Here is a 21,129-nt window from a genome sequence, read left to right on the forward strand (position 1 = left end):
AGGTATATCAACTGGCGGTGAGCTTCAGTAGATTTCCAGGTATATCCACGGGCGGTGAGCTTCGGTAGTTTGCCAGGTATATCCACGGGTGGTGAGCTTCGGTAGTTTGCCAGGTATATCCACTGGCGGTGAGCTTCAGTAGATTTCCAGGTGTATCCACTGGCGGTGAGCTTTGGTAGATTGCCATGAATATCCACTGGCGGCTAGCTTCGGTAGATTGCCAGGTGTATCCACTGGCAGCGAGCTTTGGTAGCTTGCTAGGCATATCCACTGGCGGAGAGCTTCAGTAGCTTACCACGTATATCCACGGGCGGTGAGCTTTGGTAGCTTGCCAGGTATATCCACTGGCGGTGAGCTTCGGTAGATTCCCAGGTATATCAACTGGCGGCGAGCTTCAGTAGCTTGCCAGGTATATCCACTGGTGGCGAGCTTCGGTAGCTTGCCAACTATATCTACTGGTGGTGAGCTCAGTAGATTGCCAGGTATATCCACTTGCGGCGAGTCCTGGTAGATTGCCAGGTATATCCACTGGCAGCGAGCTTGGGTAGTTTGCCAGATAAATCCACAGACGGCAAACTTCAGTAGCTTTCCAGGTATAGCCACAGGCGGTGGGCATCGGTAGTTTGCCAGGTATATCCACTGGCGGTGAGCTTCAGTAGATTGCCAGGTATATCCAGTGGTGGCAAGCTTCGGTAGCTGGCCAGCTATATCCACTGGCAGATTGCCAGGTATATCCATGGGCGGTGAGCTTCGGTAGCTTGCCAGGTTTGATATATGATATGATATGATATCGCATTTATAACGCGCCAATACACAAGTGTTTCAAGGCGCGTATATCCACCGGGGGCGAGCTTTGGTAGATTGCCAGGTGTATCCACTGACAGTGAGCTTTGGTAGATTGCCAGGAATATCCACTGGCGGCTAGCTTTGGTAGATTGCCTGGTGTATCCACTGGCAGCAAGCTTCGGGAGATTGCCAGGTATATCCACGGGCGGTGAGCTTCGGTAGCTTGCTAGGCATATCCACTGGCGGCGATCTTCAGTAGCTTACCATGTATATCCACGGACGGTGAGCTTCGGTAGCTTGCCAGGTATATCCACTGGCAGTGAGCATCGCTAGATTGCCAGGTATATCCACTAGCGTTAGCTTCAGTAGATTGCCAGGTATATCCACTGGAAGCGAGCTTCAGTAGTTTGCAAGGTATATCCACGGCGGTGAGCTTCAGTAGCTTGCCAGGTATATCCACTGGCAGCGAGCTTCAGTAGCTTGCCAGCTATATCTACTGGCGGTGAGCTTCGGTAACTTGCCAGGTATATCCACCGGGGGCGAGCTTTGGTAGATTGCCAGGTGTATCCACTGACAGTGAGCTTTGGTAGATTGCCATGAATATCCACTGGCGGCTAGCTTCGGTAGATTGCCAGGTGTATCCACTGGCATCGAGCTTCGGTAGCTTGCTAGGCCTATCCACTGGCGGCAAGCTTCAGTATCTTACCACGTATATCCACGGGGGGTGAGCTTTGGTAGCTTGCCAGGTATATCCCTGGCAGTGAGCTTTGGTAGATTGCCAGGTATATCCACTGGCGGCGAGCTTCAGTAGCTTGCCAACTCTATCTACTGGTGGTGAGCTCGGTAGATTGCCAGGTATATCCACTGGCAGCGAGCCCCGGTAGATTGCCAGGTATATCCATTGGCAGCAAGCTTCGGTAGTTTGCCAGCTATATCCACAGACGGCAAACTTCGGTAGCTTTCCAGGTATATCCACGGGCGGTGAGCGTCGGTAGTTTGCCAAGTATATCCACTGGTGGTGAGCTTCGGTAGATTGCCAGGTATATCCAGAGGCGGCAAGCTTAGGTAGCTGGCCAGCTATATCCACTGGCAGATTGCCAGGTATATCCATGGGCGGTGAGCTTCGGTAGCTTGCCAGGTATGATATGATATGATATAGCATTTATAACGCGCCTATATACAAGTTTTTCAAGGCACGTATATCCACCGGGGGCGAGCTTTGATAGATTGCCAGATGTATCCACTGACAGTGAGCTTTGGTAGATTGCCAGGAATATCAACTGGCGGGAGCCCCAGTAGATTGCTAGGTATATCCACTGGCAGCAAGCTTGGGTAGTTTGCCATATATATCCACAGATGGCAAACTTCAGTAGCTTTCCAGGTATATCCACGGGCGGTGAGCTTCGGTAGTTTGCCACATATATCCACTGGCGGTGAGCTTCAGTAGATTGCCAGGTATATCCAGTGGCGGCAAGCTTCGGTAGCTGGCCAGCTATATCCACTGGCAGTGAGCTTTGATAGATTGCCAGGTATATCCATGGGCGGTGAGCTTCGGTTGCTTGCCAGGTATATCCACCAGTGGCGAGCTTTGGTAGATTGCCAGGTGTATCCACGGACAGTGAGCTTTGGTAGATTGCCAGGAATATCCACTGGCGGCGGGCTTCGGTAGATTGCTAGGTGTATCCTCTGGCAGCGAGCCTCGGTAGATTGCCAGGTATATCCACAGGCGGTGAGCTTTGGTAGCTTGCTAGGCATATCCACTGGCGGTGAGCTTCAGTAGCTTACAACGTATATCCACGGGTGGTGAGCTTTGGTGGCTTGCCAGGTATATCCACTGACAGTGAGCATCGGTAGATTGCCAGGTATGTCCACTGGCGTGAGCTTCCGTAGATTGCCAGGTATATCCACTGGAAGCGAGCTTCAGTAGTTTGCCAGGTTTATCCACGGCCGGTGAGCTTCAGTAGCTTGCCAGGTATATCCAAATGGTGATGAGCTTCGTTAGATTGCCAGGTATATCCACTGGCGGCGAGCTTCAGTAGCTTGCCAGGTCTATCCACGGGCGGTGAGCTTCGGTAGTTTGCCAGGTCTATCCACTGGCGGTGAGCTTCGGTAGATTTCCAGGTATATCCACAGGCGGTGAGCTTCGGTAGTTTGCCAGGTATATCCACTGGCGGTGAACTTCAGTAGATTGCCAGGTATATCCAGTGGCGGCAAGCTTCGGTAGCTGGCCAGCTATATCCACTGGCAGCGAGCTTCGGTAGATTGCCAGGTATATCCATGGGCGGTGAGCTTCGGTAGCTTGCCAGGTATATCAACCGGGGGCGAGCTTTGGTATATTACCAGGTGTATCCACTGACAGTGAGCTTTGGTAGATTGCCAGGAATATCCACTGGCGGCTAGCTTCGGTAGATTGCCAGGTGTATCCACTGGCAGCGAGCTTTTGTAGATTGCCAGGTATATCCACGGGCGGTGAGCTTCCCTAGCTTGCTAGGCATATCCACTGGCGGTGAGCTTCAGTAGCTTACCACGTATATCCAGAGGAGGTGAGCTTCGGTAGCTTGCCAGGTATATCCACTGGCAGTGAGCATCGCTAGATTGCCAGGTATATCCACTGGTGTTAGCTTTGGTAGATTGCCAGGTTTATCCACTGGAAGTGAGCTTCAGTAGTTTGCCAGGTATATCCACGGGCAGTGAGCTTCAGTAGCTTGCCAGGTATATCCACTGGCGACGAGCTTCGGTAGCTTGCCAGCTATATCTACTGGTGGTGAGCTCGGTAGATTGCCAGGTATATCCACTGGCGGGGAGCCCCGGTAGATTGCTAGGTATATCCACTGGCAGCGAGCTTGGGTAGTTTGCCAGATATATCCACAGATGGCAAACTTCAGTAGCTTTCCAGGTATATCCACGGGCGGTGAGCTTCGGTAGTTTGCCACGGATATCCACTGGCGGTGAGCTTCAGTAGATTGCCAGGTATATCCAGTGGCGGCAAGCTTCGGTAGCTGGCCAGCTATATCCACTGGCAGCGAGCTTCGGTAGATTGCCAGCTATATCCACCGGCGGCGGGCTTCGGTAGATTGCCAGGTGTATCCACTGGCAGCGAGCTTCGGTAGATTGCCAGGTATATCCACGGGGGTGAGCTTCGGTAGCCTGCTAGGCATATCCACTGGCGGCACGCTTCAGTAGCTTACCACGTATATCCACGGTCATCAAGCTTTGTTAGCTTGCCAGGTATATCCACTTGCAGTGAGCATCGGTAGATTGCCAGGTATATCCACTGGCGTGAGCTTTGGTAGATTGCCAGGCGTATCTGCTGGAAGCGAGCTTCAGTAGTTTGCCAGGTATATCCACGGGTGGTGAGCTTCGGTAGCTTGCCACGTATATCCACTGGCAATGACCATCGGTAGATTGCCAGGTATATCCACGGGCGTTAAGCTTCAGTAGCTTGCCAGGTATATCCACTGGCGATGAGCTTCAGTAGATTGCCAGGTATATCCACTGGCGGCGAGCTTCAGTCAAGGGTGGACTGGCCTATAGGGAACTCTGGAGATTTCCCGGTGGGCGTCTGCACCCTGGGCCTCTTTTGTGTGGTATTTGCGCATTTTCTCATAGGAAAAGCATTGGGCTTGCTGAAAATGTGTCATATGGGGCCTCTTTGAACTTTATTTCCAGGGCCTCCTTTGGTCCCCAGTAATTATTTCCAGGGCCTCTTTTAGATCCCAGTCCACCCCTGGCTTCAGTAGCTTGCCAGGTATATCCACTGGCGGGGAGCTTCGGTAGCTTGCCAGTTATATATCCTCCGATTGGAGCTGCCTGCTCTGACACAGCAAACAGTCATGCTAGCAAAAACAAGAACCACATTTACTTTTGAGACTGCACTTTTAAAGTTAGCCCTGTTTTGCTTAGCATTGTTTGGGGCCTAGCTGTCGTTTTAAATAAATGATATACTCGCCATGGACCGTAGTAGTAGTGCTTCTAGCACAAAGGTTGCCATTTGGCAACTGTGTATTGTGCCACTTTTCCTAAAGCCAGTATGCGTGTTGAAGGATAGTTTACATGCGCCCTGTGTGGTCTACACTTCCGGGTTAGCCGAGCTATGTGGCCCAGCAGGAAGTATACACTGACATCTTAGATATGAATGTACGTGATTCCATTATGCACCATGTGGGGTGCCAGGCCCATCAGGTAGAAACAGCTAACACCACCTTCTAAGCAACAGGGCGATTTATGGAGGACAGGCTGATTAGAAGACCCAACTTCCATGTAGAAATATGGGCGCTTTCTCTAGCAGATGGAAATCCATCTCAATTCCCTCGCCCACATGCTCAAAGGGGCAGGTGCAATGCCTCTGAAGAGTGGGGTGCATTCAGAAGGGTCTGCGTTCTATCCCGCTGGCCTCATACATCTGCGGCCTTCCCCTTAGATCTGTGGAGCTTGATCATGGAAACTCTCCCCATCCAGGATCCGCTCCCTACGGCTGCGAATGATTCTGAATGCTGCAGCCCGCGCTGCAACTGGGGCTTGCTGACTAAATTACACACTGCTTGCACTTGCTTCCCACCAGGCCATGTGTGCAGTTTGCGCACTCTCTAAAGCTCATAGAGATGTCATGGTCAAGTGCCTTCAGTTTCATAGAACTAACTTCTCCCATTCTCACCTTTGGGTCCACTTGGCTCAGCATGCGTCATCCTCATTGGCTTCCCAGATGACACTGGCCATGAACTTGTCTTCTGACACTCTTGACTGTTCTGATTTTAAAGCGCTTTCTGAATGTTGGTTGGCCACATGTAGTCTTCCACTACATAAATGCCTTGTTGATTTTCTAACAAGATCAATCAATCATCAGATCGATTGACTGCCTTGTGATGGTCACATCATGTCAAGTATCCTAAGAGTTGGGGTCCTGCATAATCCAGCCAACGGGTTCTGGGCAGAAGAAATTACCATGCCCTTGAACTAGTGCGCCCTAGATTCTGGACTCCCCGCCAGAAGGGATGAGAGACTCTGAGTGGACGTCTGAGTGGACGGTCCTAAGACTCTGTTTTTAGGAGCTGGCATGGAAACAATAAGAGTTTCATGGAAAGACAATAGGAATGTTCTAACAAGCTTCAAGTGGTTCTGAGGATGCCATTTTTGGGGGCCAAGGAAGAAGGCAGGGAATGTTAGGTTGTGTGTGGGCATGTGCTGTACCCATGTTGTCCCCTCTGCTATTGGTGTACTGGTGGGGAATACAGACTTTCAAGCTGTGTAAATGACTTCTTGAGGGCTGGAAGCAGTCCCTGCAAAGGCAGCAGGCCAATAAGAGAATTGCCTTTTGTTCATACTTTTTGCAGCATTCTTACTCTCTTATTTTCATACAGGTGGGGGGTACGCCGGAGGGGATCTGGATTTTATTTGGGGTCCATGCCAGTGAATTTAAGACCATTTCTGCCTGGGCAGATAATAGCAGTGTATTCCAGTTTCTGTGCCCTTGCCTGTCGGAGTCGAAAGATTCAAGGTTCCCATGCTTGCCCCCACCAGACTGGCACACTCCATAGATATCCTAAATTGGATCACTCCATCAAAATTCGTTTTATTTTCATTTGTTGTTTTGACCCACACCCGCATGTGAAGGGAAACCTTTCCAGCACAGGGCGGGGAGGGGTAAAGGAAAGGAGAGCGAATGGAAAACAAGGTTAATGGGCAGCCCGGTCAACATAGGCCCTAGGACAGGTATAACGTGCATGAAGGAAGGGTACATGGGGGAGCTGGAGAGGGAGTCTGAGGAAGGGGTTCATACCTAGGGTGAGGGTGTTGCAGCAAAGGCTGTCCCTCTGTTGAACAGGCTTTATTGATCTCCTAGGCGGGTCTTCTGGTTTGAAGAAGGGAGTAAGTGTACCAGGGGCCAGCAGGTCATGGTAGGCAGTAGTGTTAGCTTGTGGGGTTGGTCTCAGCTGGGTTTTTGTGTTGGGAGCCCAAAAAGGCTTTAGGGAGCGTAAGGAGTTCAGTTTGTTGTTTGCAATGCTCTCCCTAAACGCTCAATCCCAGAGTTGGGGTATTCCAAGATGGTCTTAGAACTTCGAGTATAGTTCGTTCTCTCTGCTTCTGTTTATCTTTAGACTGGAGAACTGAGGTGGTGTAGGCAGACCAGAGGGTCCTAAGGGACGATGCCGCGTTCCAGCTCCTCAATTAGGTATTCAGGGCCGGAGTACCAAACTGCCCTGCGTCGCACCGTAGCCCAGCAGATGGACTGACGGCTAGGAGAGATGGGCTTGTCCTTTTTGCATCCCAGCATCACCCTGGCCCTTTATACTGTAGCATCTGGAGTCGTTTGAGTGTAAAGCCGCCAGTACTGAGCACTTTGGCGTCTGGCCCATGCTAGGCACAGGTTTGAACAGAGCATGGGGACTTTCTGGAGTTAGCAGGTCTCCACTTATATCTATGTTGCATATTTCAACAGCTACTGGTGGAACTCTCCAGTTTCTATCGTATTGCAACCCACCCTTTGGGTCCGATAGTATCAGGCACTGTCCATGGCGGGGGCCGATGAAGGAATTACAGGAGCAATTGGAAGAAAATTGAAGATAATTTACAATCCAATTATTCCCATGAATCCACAAAGCTGCTTCCCTAACTCATAGTTCCTTTTATTGTAAAGCCTAATACCTTAGTAGTAACTGTGGGTAATGGTACTGGATGTTTCCAATGGTGGAGGGTCGTGCAACTAGCAGATAACTGAAGAGGCCAGGAAGAGCACGGAAGTGGGGGGGGTGTCGTATTCTGCAAACATTGAGTCTCATGCCCCCGCTGAACGTTTCAGGGTGAACACAATGGACAGAAGGGCCTCGTGCCGTCGAACTTTCTGGAAGAAGTGCCTGACGATGTGGAGGTGTACCTCTCCGACGCCCCGACCCGATATGCCCAAGACGCTCCAGTACGTACAAAACCAAAACGGGTAAGAGACCACTTGTTCTCCAATAAGCCCCACACACCGTCATTCATTTAGTTTCATTTTTGTTTATTTTATTTGCCATTTTTAATTTTCATTGAGGATTTTGACATTTACAAGTAGTTGAACAGTAAAGAAATAGCTTTTACATGTGCCCATGATTTTGTGGATGGGTTCGACCGCTTTTTCTCATAAAACATTTGGCACATGCTTTAAAGAAGAACATGTGGGCTTAAACTAGAACAGTGGTGAAGACCACAACCAAATATTTCACCTGAGTCGAAAAAGGTTATTCATATTCTAATTAAGTTCTAGGTGCTAGGTGCTACACACATTGCAGACTGTTCCAACCCCTCCCCTGCCCCCCACTCATATCTGGATCTGTGCCTCACTTTTTTGTTTTGTTTCATCACTGCAATATTTTCTGTTTTATTTCTTTGCTCATCTGCTTGGAAACAGAAGAAGAGTGTTCATTTCACACCTTAACAAGGCAGCTTAGCCTTCACGTAAGTGAACAACTGAAGATACCGATTACGACATCGAAACTGCGTCACAAATTTCTAATGCACCCCTCCTGAGACTTGATCATTCAAGAAAAGAAATATGTCTTCAAAAACCTATAATAGAATAGTTCCTTGGATTTGGATAGTCATTTGATTTGACATTTTGGTAACCGGAAGTCGAACAGTTTAAGAAAAATGTACTTCCTCTCCATCACTTAAAACCTACTTTGGTCTCCAAATTGTCAAAATGTGAAACATATTTCTTAATGAGCCGAGTGTTTTGTGTTTTGATTCCCGGGAAAGGGCTCCGTAGTTGTCCCTTTATGATAGTGCAAATACGCCTATCGTGATGCATTATAAGGAAATCCTGCCTCGTGTCCACAGTAAACACTTAAAAACTAAATGTATTTTCTTTAACCTTAAAGAAAACCAAAACTGATCTGGTGGCATAAAAGGATAACTTTAACTCCTGGACCACCACCGACCATCTGACTGCGGCTTTATGGCTTCAGGTGGGTTAATGCCAATTCTATATTGCGTTATCACGTGCAGGACAATATTGCGTGTTCGACCAGAAGACCAGCGGTCAACGTGAACACAAAGGGCACAGGCAGGATTCAATAGCAGCTTGCTGTGAAAACATGAGGCTCAGTCACTGAATGCTGTGAGATGAAACAAATCTGGTATCTTCAGGTGTCCTGAGGCGCTTCACGCAGAGTGTACCCCTAGAGTCTGACCTCGATTGTCAATCATTTAGCTGGAAGCCACTGTGGAAGTTCATGCCCCAACATCCTCCAATTGGCTTACAGCTCCCAGAGCCACCCGACGAGAGATGATGACCACTGAGGATTTAACCCATCCAAAGAGGCCACCACAATCATGTAGTCGTAGATCGACCCCGCTGCACGAACCTGTGAAAACCACAGACCACTGTGGGCCTTCCAGCTATCCTTGATTGCAATTAAGGTTCAGATTAGTTTTTCCAAGTTTGCCATCTTGTTAAGAATATACATGTACGCAAGTCTGTGCAAGAGAGAAGCTTGAATTTCTCAACTGTATAACTTCACGTGTCCTCATCCATCGAGGACCATCTGCCAGTTGGGAGAGCTGTGGGAACGGAACACGCTCTGTAAGAAGCCACACTGCACCAAAGTGGGGCATGCATGCACCGCGGCACCCCTTATCAATGCCCCCACTTGCGCGCCCAAGTCAAGACTGGTTGTAGAAGGGAAAGAAAAGAGACCTCAGTCTGCCTGAGTGGGGAACACTTGTGGATTAACAGAAAAGGTACTACTGTGAGGAGAATGTGTTAATTCTTTTTACATGTTACTTCTTCAGGCGTGCAACTTCTTAGGAAACAAAAAATACATGATACTTGGGAGGGATATAGAGCAAAAGAGCTCACCTGATTGTTCAGCAAAGAGCGTGGGGTACGAAGATTGGACAAGTATAGTCGGGGTCCCCAAATATGTACAGCCTTTCAGAATATGACCGACATTAACTTTAGCTCTGGTGAAATGTGCTAAATGATTATGGCGAAGCCATTGACCTGAGAGGAATCGCCGCATTAAATTATGATTCTGGGAGACGGTCTGAATCCTTTACGGATGTCAAGACGGGAAACTGAGGGTTCTAAGGAAAGACCTGTGGACAGAAACGCCTTGCCAATTCTGCACTTCTTATGGCTGCTGTACCATAGAGTGACACATGTGTAAGTATACGCGTCCTTCAAGTTTAAGAAGGGGGTAGATCTTGAACCAGACTAGGGTAGGTCTTGAAACAGCCTAAAAATCTAAATCCTCCAGAATTAGACCTTGCCAATACTCGCGCTTATCTGGATACTCTCTACGTCGATTGTTTAACAATCCTTATGTTATGCCTCATTTCTATGTTAAGTTGGGCTTGCTTTTACCCACGATTATTTAAACCCCAGTCACATCAACTTCTTTACTGCACTTTGCTGTGAGAGTCTAGTTCCCGGTTTGTGGTCTTCCGATGGTGAGTGATTTCATGCCGTTAACGTTTATTGTTGTGTTCCATAGCCATCTATCTGGCTTTTAGGAAGCTTCTGGCTTCTTCCACAGGCATTCAGAGTCACCGGGCTTTATACATAATGCAGGACAAAAGGCAGCATCAAAAGGAGGTCAAAGGGCTCTCTTCTGACCCTTGTTTACTCTGTGGCTGATGCATTTTACAGACAAAGATCCCCAAGAACCCGAACTATTTTGTACTTGGATAATGATGTATCGGCCTGTACAATCTGAGGTATTTTCTTCCAGATTAAGAGAAGGCGCTTTACTTTTCTCATCCTCTGACCATGAGGTTCCAAACAGACATTAGAATATAAGGAGCAGGTCCCAGAAGCGAAGAGTCTCGCTCATGTCTCTCCAAATGGAATAAGGATGACCCCCTCCTGGGGGTAAGCCTTTATAGAGCCCCAGAACAACACTCTCAAACCTACCGATCCCTGGCCTGGCCTTCAAGGTTTTTCTGGCTAAGATGTACCATCTACTCCCCTTACCTTTTTCAGCCTTCCTCGAGCACGGAATCTTGCAGGATTTCTCTGCCTCGGCCGGCGTCAGTAGCATCGACGCCTGATGCTCCCAGGTCCCTATGATCATTTATTAATATCATGTGCGACAGGTGGTCCTCTTGCATGGGGGCTGGGAGAAACAAAACCCGGTTTGTCAGAATATAGCAGGGAGACGATGGTGCAAGTAGCGGAGCAGGAACCTGTGCTGCCATGTTGCTTCCTTAATAATGCTTCCTGGTGGCAGCAATGCTGTAAAGGAGGGGTACATTATCATGTCAACGTAACACATTTTCTCATTATAGCCAGCCCCACGATCAAAAAGGGCAAAAAGAAGGAGCGGAGAAATAGGTCAACCAGAATCTAGAACAACATTCCTCTTGCATTGGGCTCATCCCTTCCCGCAAACAGTTCAGGAGGAGCGGAAATCATGCAATACCGATAACGTCCAACCAGATGCATAACTCGCTTCAAGAAGACCCCTAGCATTCCCGCCTCCCTGCTGCATCGTACACATTCTTAGATGGAGTGCTGAGTCCACAGCTAGGCATTTTACTGGCTCCCGGATACCGTCGCAGAGGTTATGGCTATGCCGAACTGCGCACCTTTTGACATGTGTATAACTTTTGTGCCATCAGGTGGATCTTCGTGAACGTTACCCCAGAATTCAGACCTGGGGTTATATTTTGGTTGGAATGTCCAGCGAGGTTTCCTCAAAGGGAAAAAGTTATCGAGGGGTCCCAAAAAGTGCAACTTCTTCTATAGCAAATGTGCTCCTACATACAGCCTGAACGTTCGACCAGGTTTGCGGCGAGCATATGTGAGCCGCAGACGTCTAATCTCAAACGTGTGGTGGGTGGTGTTTGATTGAGGCAAATGATGTTAGGTCGAAAGCTGGAGACGGACAAGGAGGCATGATTTCCAAAAGGTTTATTCTTCTTTTTGATGACAAGACCTAATCTTCCCTCAACTCTGTGAAATGAAGGCCTGCCCAATACATATTCAGATCGAAAGGAGGTGCTCACTAGGTTGCCAAGATGGTGGAACGCAAAGTCCACTGTGCAGAAACCCTCATCTAATTTGCTTTCTCTCCACAATGCTCAGAAGAAAACACAAAACAAACAAGACATCATGGTGGGCCTTGACCGCATAAAACGGATGGCTGCCGGCTTCTACATACCCTTTGTATAATAGACATTTTTTGTAAAAAATAAACAAAAAAAAGGTCCATTTAGCTCAGCCACCTGTTCCTTTAGATATAGCCTGTGCAAAGGCTTGCAACAGATTCTGTTCATTCCTCTGGACTGGTAGGCTGACGATATCATCCCGCTCTGGCTGGTGTAGAGGGTTTAAGGTTTTATTACCCTGCCAAAATCCTAGGTTACCCCTCTCAGTGATGCAGAGATGGAACAGATTACTTCCCTGTGATTCATGTTCTCCAGCACTGGCGCGTTTCCTGGATTCACCTGCTTCTGAATATTCCCGTCATCTGGTTGGCAATCCTCACTCACATTAAAGCAGTTTACCTTTACATTTTTAATCTGCTTGTCACTTTAGCGCTCTATTATAAGTCATTTGGATCATGCTGCCCACAGGCAGTTAGACAGGTACTCTAAGCTCCACCCCTGCTGGCCATCTTCAGACTTGTTACCGAATTTCAAGTGTTGGGAGTACTCGAGAAGTCTTTCTTCTAGAAATTTGATGATTATTTGTCTGTTTCTGCTGCTTTTTCCATCTAATGTTCAAGTTTGGTGCTGCATCGCTTCTCGCCCACAGCAGTGAAGATTCAGCCCATTCCATTGCCTCCGGAGTCCCAGTTCTATCTGAGGCCTTTTCAAGAGTCAGTGGAGAGGACAGACACAAGGAAGAAGTGCCTTTTTAAGGCCTGCTCGACATGTAACCTGAAGAAAGTTTACACCGCGTAGCGCCAGAGATGTGATGGGACAACTTCGATAGCTCCCTTTTTTAAAAGAGACTGAACTTCCTGGAGGAGGAGGAACTGATGTTCCTTTTTCTTTATGGGAAGAATTGAGAGACATTTTCTTATGAGCTTGAGGGTGTGACCGTGACGGATGATGCTGAGCATCCACTTGTCAGTGGAGGTGTCTTCTGAACGACCTCCCACTGGGGTGCTGAAGTGGAGTGTTGCAGGTCCCAGAGCTGGTCAAGCCTGCTAAGGGGTTTGTGTTCTGAAGTGAAGGGTTTCAGGTTCTGGAGCTGGTCAGGCCTGCTAAGGGGTTTGTGTTCTGAAGTGAAGGGTTTCAGGTCCTGGAGCTGGTCAGGCCTGCTAAGGGGTTTGTGTTCTGAAGTGAAGGGTTTCAGGTCCTGGAGCTGGTCAGGCCTGCTAAGGGGTTTGTGTTCTGAAGTGAAGGGTTTCAGGTCCTGGAGCTGGTCAGGCCCGCTAAGGGGTTTGTGTTCTGAAGTGAAGGGTTTCAGGTCCTGGAGCTGGTCAGGCCTCCTAAGGGGTTTGTGTTCTTGAGGACGATACACACCATCTCTGAGTTCCTCTGTACATCTGAGAACTACCCTCTTTCTCTCCCCCTTCTCCCTCCACTCCCAGCTCTTCCTATGGCCCCTCTGCGGCTATCTCTCCTCCCTCTTTCTCTGCCATTTCTCCTCAGACAAGGTTTCTAGACAAGTCTGATCTATGAAAATCTCGTCAAAACATGTTCACCCCTGTTCCTCCAAAACCATCAAGGACCAAATTGAAACCCTAGCTCCTGCTCTGGCTGATTTCTGCAACCACTCCTTCGTCACTGGAGTCTTCCCCTCCCCCTGAAGCACTCTGTTGTCCACCCTCTTCTAAAGAAACCCTCTGCCGACAATTAATGCCCGGCTAACTATTGTCCAATCTCATCACTCCTTTCCTGGGCAAACTCCTGGAAAAGCTGGCCATCTCCCAGCTTAATCTTCACTCTGAATCTGTTGGTTGTCTCCATGACCATCAGTCTGGCTTCAGAGCTGCCAGAAGCACTGAAACTGCTCTCCTGAACATACGTGAAGACCGGCTCTCCAACCTTGATTCGAACGGTGTCCTCATCTTACTTGATCTCTCTTCTGCCTTGGATATGGTCAACCATGCCATCCTGCTCCACCGCCTCTGTGATAACCTGGGTATCACTGGTCAGGCCCTGGCTTGGCTGACCTGATTTGTCTCCGATCGACCCTCCCAAGTCCAACTTGGGTCCTTCCTCTCCTCTATCTCTATCTCTACCTGTGGTGTTCCCCCGGGGTCTAACCTCTCTCCGTGGCTTTTCAACCAATACCTGGCACTTTTTGCCCACCACATTGACGCTCTCTGCCCCAACCTTCAGTGCTATGGGGATGACACTCAGCTCATTTTCAGGCTCCCTTCTGCCACCTCTTCTCCTTCTCTCATCTCTGACTGTCTGTCAGCCATCCAGGAGTGGTGTGCAGCCAATGATCTCTGGCTTAATGCCAGTAAGACCGAGATTCTCCTCATCAGCACACCTGCTCCCTCCTTTCCTGTCACTCACTGGCCGGCCTCTCTTGGCCCTCTTCCTGCTCCCACCTGTGAGGCTAAAAACCTTGGGGTCATCTTCGACTCCACATTCTCCTTCTCTCCCCACATCTCTGACGTCTCTAATAAGGCACACTACCAGCTGCACCTCCTCAGAGGTAGTCTTCCTTTCCTCTCCTTCCCCTAGAAGCTCAGTGTCTCCAGAGCTCTAGTTCACTCTAAGCTGGAGTACTGAAACAGCCTCTTTCTAAATCTGCCTGCCTCTACTCTCCGCCCTCTGCAATGCATCCAAAACAGGACTGCGAGACTTGTCCTTGGCCTCAAGCCAAGGGATTGTATCTCTCCAGGACTGAAATCTCTGCACTGGCTCCCAGTGGCGGCGAGGATTAAGTTCAAAACCCTCTGCATTATCCACAAGGCCTTCTGGGGCCTCTATACCTTGAACTCTCGCTTCCTAAATATCTTCCTTCTCAAGCTCTTCGCTCATCCGTCTCCAACTCCCTCAGGGTCAGTCGCTTCTCCAAGCACTGAGTTGGTGGTAGATCTCTTTCCTCGGCTGGGGCCTCCCTCTGGAATAGCCTCCCTGCCTCTCTGAAAATTGAGGAGAACCATCTTTGGTTCCGCAAGCACCTCAAGACCTTCCTCTTTGCTTCTGCTTTCTCTCCTTCTCTCCCCTGATGATCTCCTGGTTTAATCTGAAACAGCACTGGTTACCTGGTCATCCTCTGATCTCGGGCCACCCAGGTCCCCTCCCCGCCAGTTGCACATCTGCACTGCCACCCTGGCAACCCTTGCACTCAGGGACTGTTTCTGTATCACTACAGCCCCTTTAGCACTTGACACCTGATGTCTGCACTTACCCTTGCACTTGTCACCTGCTGGCTGCACTTTTATTTATTAATTTATTTATTTTACTGTTTCCTATATAGTGCACTGGTCCTTTCCCTTCCCCCTGCACTTTTCCACCTCCCCCTCCCCTGCACTTTTGCGCGATCTCAATGTCACCCGGCCTAGTAGGATTGCTGTCTCTTTCTTCCCTCTGTTCCCCTCCCTTGCCGCGTCACGCCTTGAAACACTTGTGTATAGGTGAATTATAAATGGCATATCATATAATACCCATGTATGCTACTGGCGTGCCGGTGTGAGACGTTTGTTGGTGATAAGGAGGCCTATATTCTCTGGAGGTCCTTGAGGACCTTCCCTTAGCAGACCGAAAGAACTGCCGGCATCGCTGTAGGACGCCCAGGGAGTGTGCGGCATCAGTATTAGCCTTTATGGCCTGCTGGGTTTCATCCACTTTCTTTCCAAAAAGGTCAGCCCCATCAAACAGCATATAGATCACTTTAGATTGCGCCTCTGGTCTAAAGTTGGTTGCCTTTAACCATCCCTAGCGTCTTACCACTGCTCCGTTCCCCATCTGGTGAAAGCCAGTGTCTGTGATGTCCAACGTGACTGTGATGGCATGGTCTGAAATGACTTCCCCATCACACAACAGAACTTAAGCTTCCTTCCTCTTACCATCGGGTAGAAAATCCAAGATAGGACACGTTATGTACCACCTTTCGCGGTCATAACGGGAGAGGATCTCCAATTAGTTGGTTGCTTGAAGGTGTAAGCGGCCATGGAAATAACTCTTTTGCTGAAAGTGTCGAGTTGTTCATCTTCCTTGTCAGAAGGCACCATGCATGGGGAAGAAGGGTTGGTGGATCACTCCTGGGCTGCTGCTGATACTACCGAGGCTGGGCAGGGTTGGGTGCGTAGTGTGAGGGATCAGTAATGCGAGGCAGACAACTGCTTGTAGTTTTATCAGTATTTGGTATTTTATTGTAGTAAAGAAATGCAAACAAAACCTAACAAAGCCTACTCTACCAGTGAATTCCCTTCCTAGTCTAGGATCTAAGGGAACAACTCATAGCATGTATAAACAGACCCTCACTCTAAACAACAGAATAATGAAAACAAAGCATGAACAACAAATAAAATATGACCAAATAACCAGTGTCTTGGATGACTTCTACTTGTCCTGAGTAGATCTTGTTCCCCCCATAAATGCACAAAAGTCAATTTCTACCAAGGAAATAGAAACTCTTAAGTCAGTTCTTGAAAAGTTCCAAAGAAACAAATGTTCACTCAAACATAAATCCACTGGTAACCGTTCCTTCTTTGGTTGATGCAAAGATTCCCTTTCCAAGACCCACAACGCAAACAGCACCAATGGTATTCCTGGATAACCTCCTTCCAGGAAAGAATGGATAAAGTTCAAAACAATTGTACCACTTCTTCTTAAGAACAACTCTACTTTGTGTAACTTCTGCAGCGTCTGCAATATCATTTGTCAGGATGTTTCTTCCTGGGGGTTGCTCTCTCCTTAGCAGCTCCTTTCTGCCAATGATGCTGTGAGAGCAGGCGCCTTTGCCTCACAGACTATTACTGCTACTACTTCAAATAATACAGTACTGACACAATTATAGACAACTTACAACATTGTATTACCTTTTCAGTTGCCACAAAGGTTTTGTAAATGTTTAAATAAACCAACTGTATTTTGTAAACCGAACTTTTTATAAAAAAAATATTCCAAAAAAATTCTAATGCATAACTACGAAATGCATGCACAGCTAATCAAATAAAAGCTGTACCTAGTCTCTAATTTTGTCTGCACTATCAATTGATTGGTTTAAGTACTATTTCATGCTGAAGAAATTCAAATGTGTGTTTTATGACAGAACAGGTTTACAGCAATTAGAAAGTAGACCAGGAAAACATAGTGGTCAGGACAACACCCTGCAACTTAACACTTATAAAATATTTTAGGCAACTCAAGCAAGACTCTTCGACCTCTGCAGGTTGGCAGGGGTCTCTCTCTCTCTCTCTCTCTCTCTCTCTCTCTCTCTTTCTCTCTTTCTCCCTCTCTCTCTCTCTCTCTCTCTCTCTCTCTCTCTCTCTCTCTCTCTCTCTCTCTCTCTCTCTCTCTCCCTCTCTCACACAGATTAAAGAGCTCTTTTAACAAGCACCCAGCTCCCTTCCATCAGATTCATATACACCTTCTTGTCTCCAGTAGGTACCCCAAAGCTGTGTTTCCACTCTTCCAGCCTGGGATAACCATGTCACCCTTGTATCAGAAGACTCTGGGTTTACAGCAGCTTCAACAACTTTAAAACAAAGGTTTTCCGTTCTGAATAGGGCTGGTTTCACTTTAAAAGGGTCTTGTCGACTGGCTGTTTTTCTCATGACTTCAGCAACTCTGTTCTGAATGTTACAAGAAACAAGTTTGGCACACAAGATTTCGTTTTGATGACAAGCATCCACTTTAAAGGTTTGGGTTCCCTTTTATTCAGGCAGCGATTCTTTACCATGAATCGGGCAACACAGTTTCATACGTGCAACCTCTCTTTGATGTTAGTCTAGTAACACTGTGGAAAGTCGGCTACTACTTTTTACAGCATACCGGCAATGTTCACCTACTTAATATGAGACACGCGACCATTCGGCAACATAACAATGGGCAAAAGAAAGGTTTTCTCTTCATGCAAGCACCTTAACTTTGATGAAATAAGCACGCAATACAATTGCCTTGTTAAAGTGACTTCCCACTGCTGTGAACAACTTTACTCACATTTCCTTATACGCGAGCATCATTTAGACTGGCTACAGTTACCAGCAAGGTATTCCTGATTATTTGGAGCATGGAGCTTCATTCATCGGCGGTTGAGGGCTGCTTCTTCTTCCCGACTTTGCTTCTTCTGCTACACGCACTCTTGGTACCCACACACCTCTGCAGTTCGCGTGTCTCAGATCCGGCCTTGTTAATGGAGAGTCTTCCTTTTGCCAGCTTCCATCGGCTTGCTTCTGCACACGGGCCTCGGGTGGATGCACAACTTCAGCTCTGCATTCACAGCAATTAGGCACACCTGGAAAAACTGCCAGTTCCTTCCAGTCTCTTCCAATGCAGGCACAGCCAAACGGGGTGTGTGAGCACAGGACCAACTCAGAGCCAGCAGGTGAAATCTGCTCTTCCTTTGCTCCGGCTTCCCTTCTGTGGTCACACGTCCTAGTGAACTTCCAGCCTCGTGCTCTGCTTCTTCTTCTGCTACTACTGCTGACCTTCCACCTCCAGCTACAGCTTCTTTCTACTGCAGCCTTTTATTCCCCTCAGGTGGGTTAATTGGCTTCAGGTACAGGCCCTTAGAGATAACTGCCTGACCCTGTCAAAAGCTGTTAGGCCTGCCTTTTCTTGGTCTCTACATGCCTCTCCAGCCCTCCTCTTCGTCACAGTTTCGGAGGGACTCTGGGACATGCAATTTATGAGAAATTCGGTTTTCCTACTTCTTTAAATGTTAGAAGTATGATTTGTCTTTCCTTGATGTTGTTAGAATTGGTGTGATAGGGTTTAACCATTTTGGAGACAGATGGGACAGGAAAGGTTACATTTCCGTCATTCTTTTTGGCATACCTTTGTCTTTGGGGTGAATATGGTGTTTTAGGGGTACAATAGACTTCTGCTTTGGGTACAACACTCTGTTGGATTACGTTTCTCATCCTTAGGAGGAGGCTGAGATATATCAAAGTGGCAATAGGCCAATTCCTCCTCTAATCCTGTGGCAAGAGTATTCCTATTCAAGGAGGAATACCGTGTCCCAACCTGCGAAATCTTCCTACCACCCTGGGCCCTGTCTCCAGTCAGGTGATCCTCCCGCAGTACACCACCCCCAGGAATCAGGAAGCATCTGCCCTTTCCTGGTCTCTTGGGAGGAGACTTTAGACAGGGTTTTAGTGCGGGATCCACAGGATTCTACACAGAGGGTCGCAATGCTGGGAAACCGGAGATACAGGTAAGTAACTTATTCCATCTCCAGCATGGGATATGTCATAGATTCATATGCTGTGAATAGATTACAAAGCAGTATTAATAGACAATACATATGGGTGGAGGCAGGCTCCCAGCACAACTGACCACTGACCTCACGCAAAAAGGTTTCTCAGAACCGACTGGCTAACTCTAGATTCTTCTGCTGAATCTCTGTCGATACAGTAGTACTTGATGAATGTATGCACCGGTCTCCAGATATCAGGCAGTGGGATTCCGGAAAGGAAGGCAGTGATAGCAGCCACCGCTCTGGTGGAATGAGCCCAGGATATTCCCATAAGAGGCCTACCAGCCTGCTGATGACAGAAGGACATATAGGGCGCAATCCACTTTGATATGTGTGATGCTGGAAATGCCTAATGAAGGGGCTGGGCCTCCTAGTCCTTGTCCTTCCACTTCTCTGTGTGTGTTTTCTGCCACTGTGATCCAGCCTAGACCTCTGGCAGTACAGCTCTTCATGTTTTCCTTTTGGTAGACAACACCCATGGCACCAATGGGGGGTGGTGCACCCTTGTACCCCATATGTGTGTTTTTGGGTACCTGTGTGTTGCCCAAAGAGCAGTGTATGGGCTTCTGGCAGCTACATGCTGACTTGGCATTGGCTCGGAGTGTCCTCCATTTTGGGATGCCCAGGCCCTCCCATAGGAATCAATGGATTCATGAGAGAAGGCAAGATGGCCACTGTGGCCTCTTGGTTTCTATTGCCTTTTACTTTGTTTCCCCAAAGTCCTGGGAAGCCCTGGCTCCGTCCCTTCCTCCTGAGTGGCTGTTGGGTGGAAACATTATATATGTCTCTGTTCCCTTTCCTCCTGGCTTGCTGTTGGGTGGAGATACCATATGTGGCTCTGAGGCGGCCCCTTGTCCGACTGACTGGAGCCTTCCATGGTGTTGTGTGTTGTGGGTACACCGTATGGGTGGGACCTGTTTGAATGGAGTCTGAAGTGAACTCACGTTCTCTGTTGTGGGCGTCTGGTTTCTGTGTGTGTGATACAATGAACGAGGCAGCCCTGACTCAAACTGACATGAATGCAGTGTACTGTGCTGAAAGGCTGGGTGCTTACCCCAATCCACATTCTTTGTTATGGGTGTCTGGGTCGACTGAATGGCATAAATGCCTGTGAGCCTGATCGGTTGCCTGCCTGCCTGCCCAAAAGCCCTTCTGCGTGATTGGCTGACTAAGCCTGGCTAAGCCAGAGTGAATGGGGAACAGATGTGTGTATATGGGGACCGCTCAGTTACCAATTTGTTCAGAAGCTGAAGTAGAAACTGAAGCAAGAAGAAGCTGTTCCTTGAAGCCGAGCTGGAGGAGAAGTCTGCTGTTGCATTTTCTTAGTGTAATACAAAATTTGCCATGTTCTTCCAAGGACTGATCCAGAGAGGACCTGCAAAGGAGACCTCTCCCCGAGCTACGAGGGACTATCGTGCAAACTGCTACTCTTCATCCGAAGTGCCCTGGAAGCCAGTCCTTTGTGTCTGCTGTCCAGAGAAGGTGTCTTAGTGAGTCCTGACGAGGAGTGCCTGGACATCTCAAGTCAAAGAAGTCCATTGGTGACGCCCAGGACCGGGGGTGCATTTTGTGACTGTTGGAAGCCGTTGCTGTCTACCACCCAGAACAGGGGGTACCCTTGCATAGTGCTGCTGGACACCCGAAGTTGCGAAAGTTCCAAACTGCCCAAGTACATTTCAAGGGACATGCTTGCCATCATCACGGACCACTTTTTCCCATTGCAGAGAGTCCATAGTCGCTGGGTGCAGTAGAAGGTCAGCCGATGGGTTTACCACCACCAGAAGCTAACGAAGGTGTCCCGAGGGTCCAGATTTGGTGAGGGTTAGAGGTACACTCCAGTGGCCGAGTCTAGGTTTACAGAAGTTGTCCAGACGTCCGTGTTGCGGCTGCAACACTGAAGAACCAATAGTCGGAAAACCATGAAATTCCGAAACCTGACACCAAAAGTGACCTATGCACCCATCACCGCTAGAAGTCAGCGAAGTATCCCAGGGGTCTTACTCTCATTTGCAAGCCTTTAAGAAGCCCAA

At 48.3% G+C, this 21,129-nt stretch overlaps 1 protein-coding gene across 23 annotated transcripts in view; it reads left to right on the plus strand.

The window, feature by feature from the left end:
- Positions 1–21,129, plus strand: part of RIMBP2 (RIMS binding protein 2) — a 2,252,680-nt gene that overhangs the window by 2,074,076 nt on the left and 157,475 nt on the right. For 16 of the 23 annotated variants that reach the window (XM_069620091.1, XM_069620088.1, XM_069620089.1 and 13 more), the window contains one exon: positions 7,583–7,717. In XM_069620091.1, the coding sequence (XP_069476192.1) occupies positions 7,583–7,717 (135 nt within the window). Of the gene's footprint in view, positions 1–7,582; positions 7,718–8,170; positions 8,218–21,129 lie in introns of all 23 variants that reach the window. The other 7 variants (XM_069620095.1, XM_069620098.1, XM_069620110.1 and 4 more) reach the window with 2 other exon arrangements.

This window comes from Ambystoma mexicanum, chromosome 10 (genome assembly GCF_040938575.1).
Source record: "Ambystoma mexicanum isolate Mex_15411 chromosome 10, UKY_AmexF1_1, whole genome shotgun sequence".
Taxonomy (NCBI): domain Eukaryota; kingdom Metazoa; phylum Chordata; class Amphibia; order Caudata; family Ambystomatidae; genus Ambystoma; species Ambystoma mexicanum.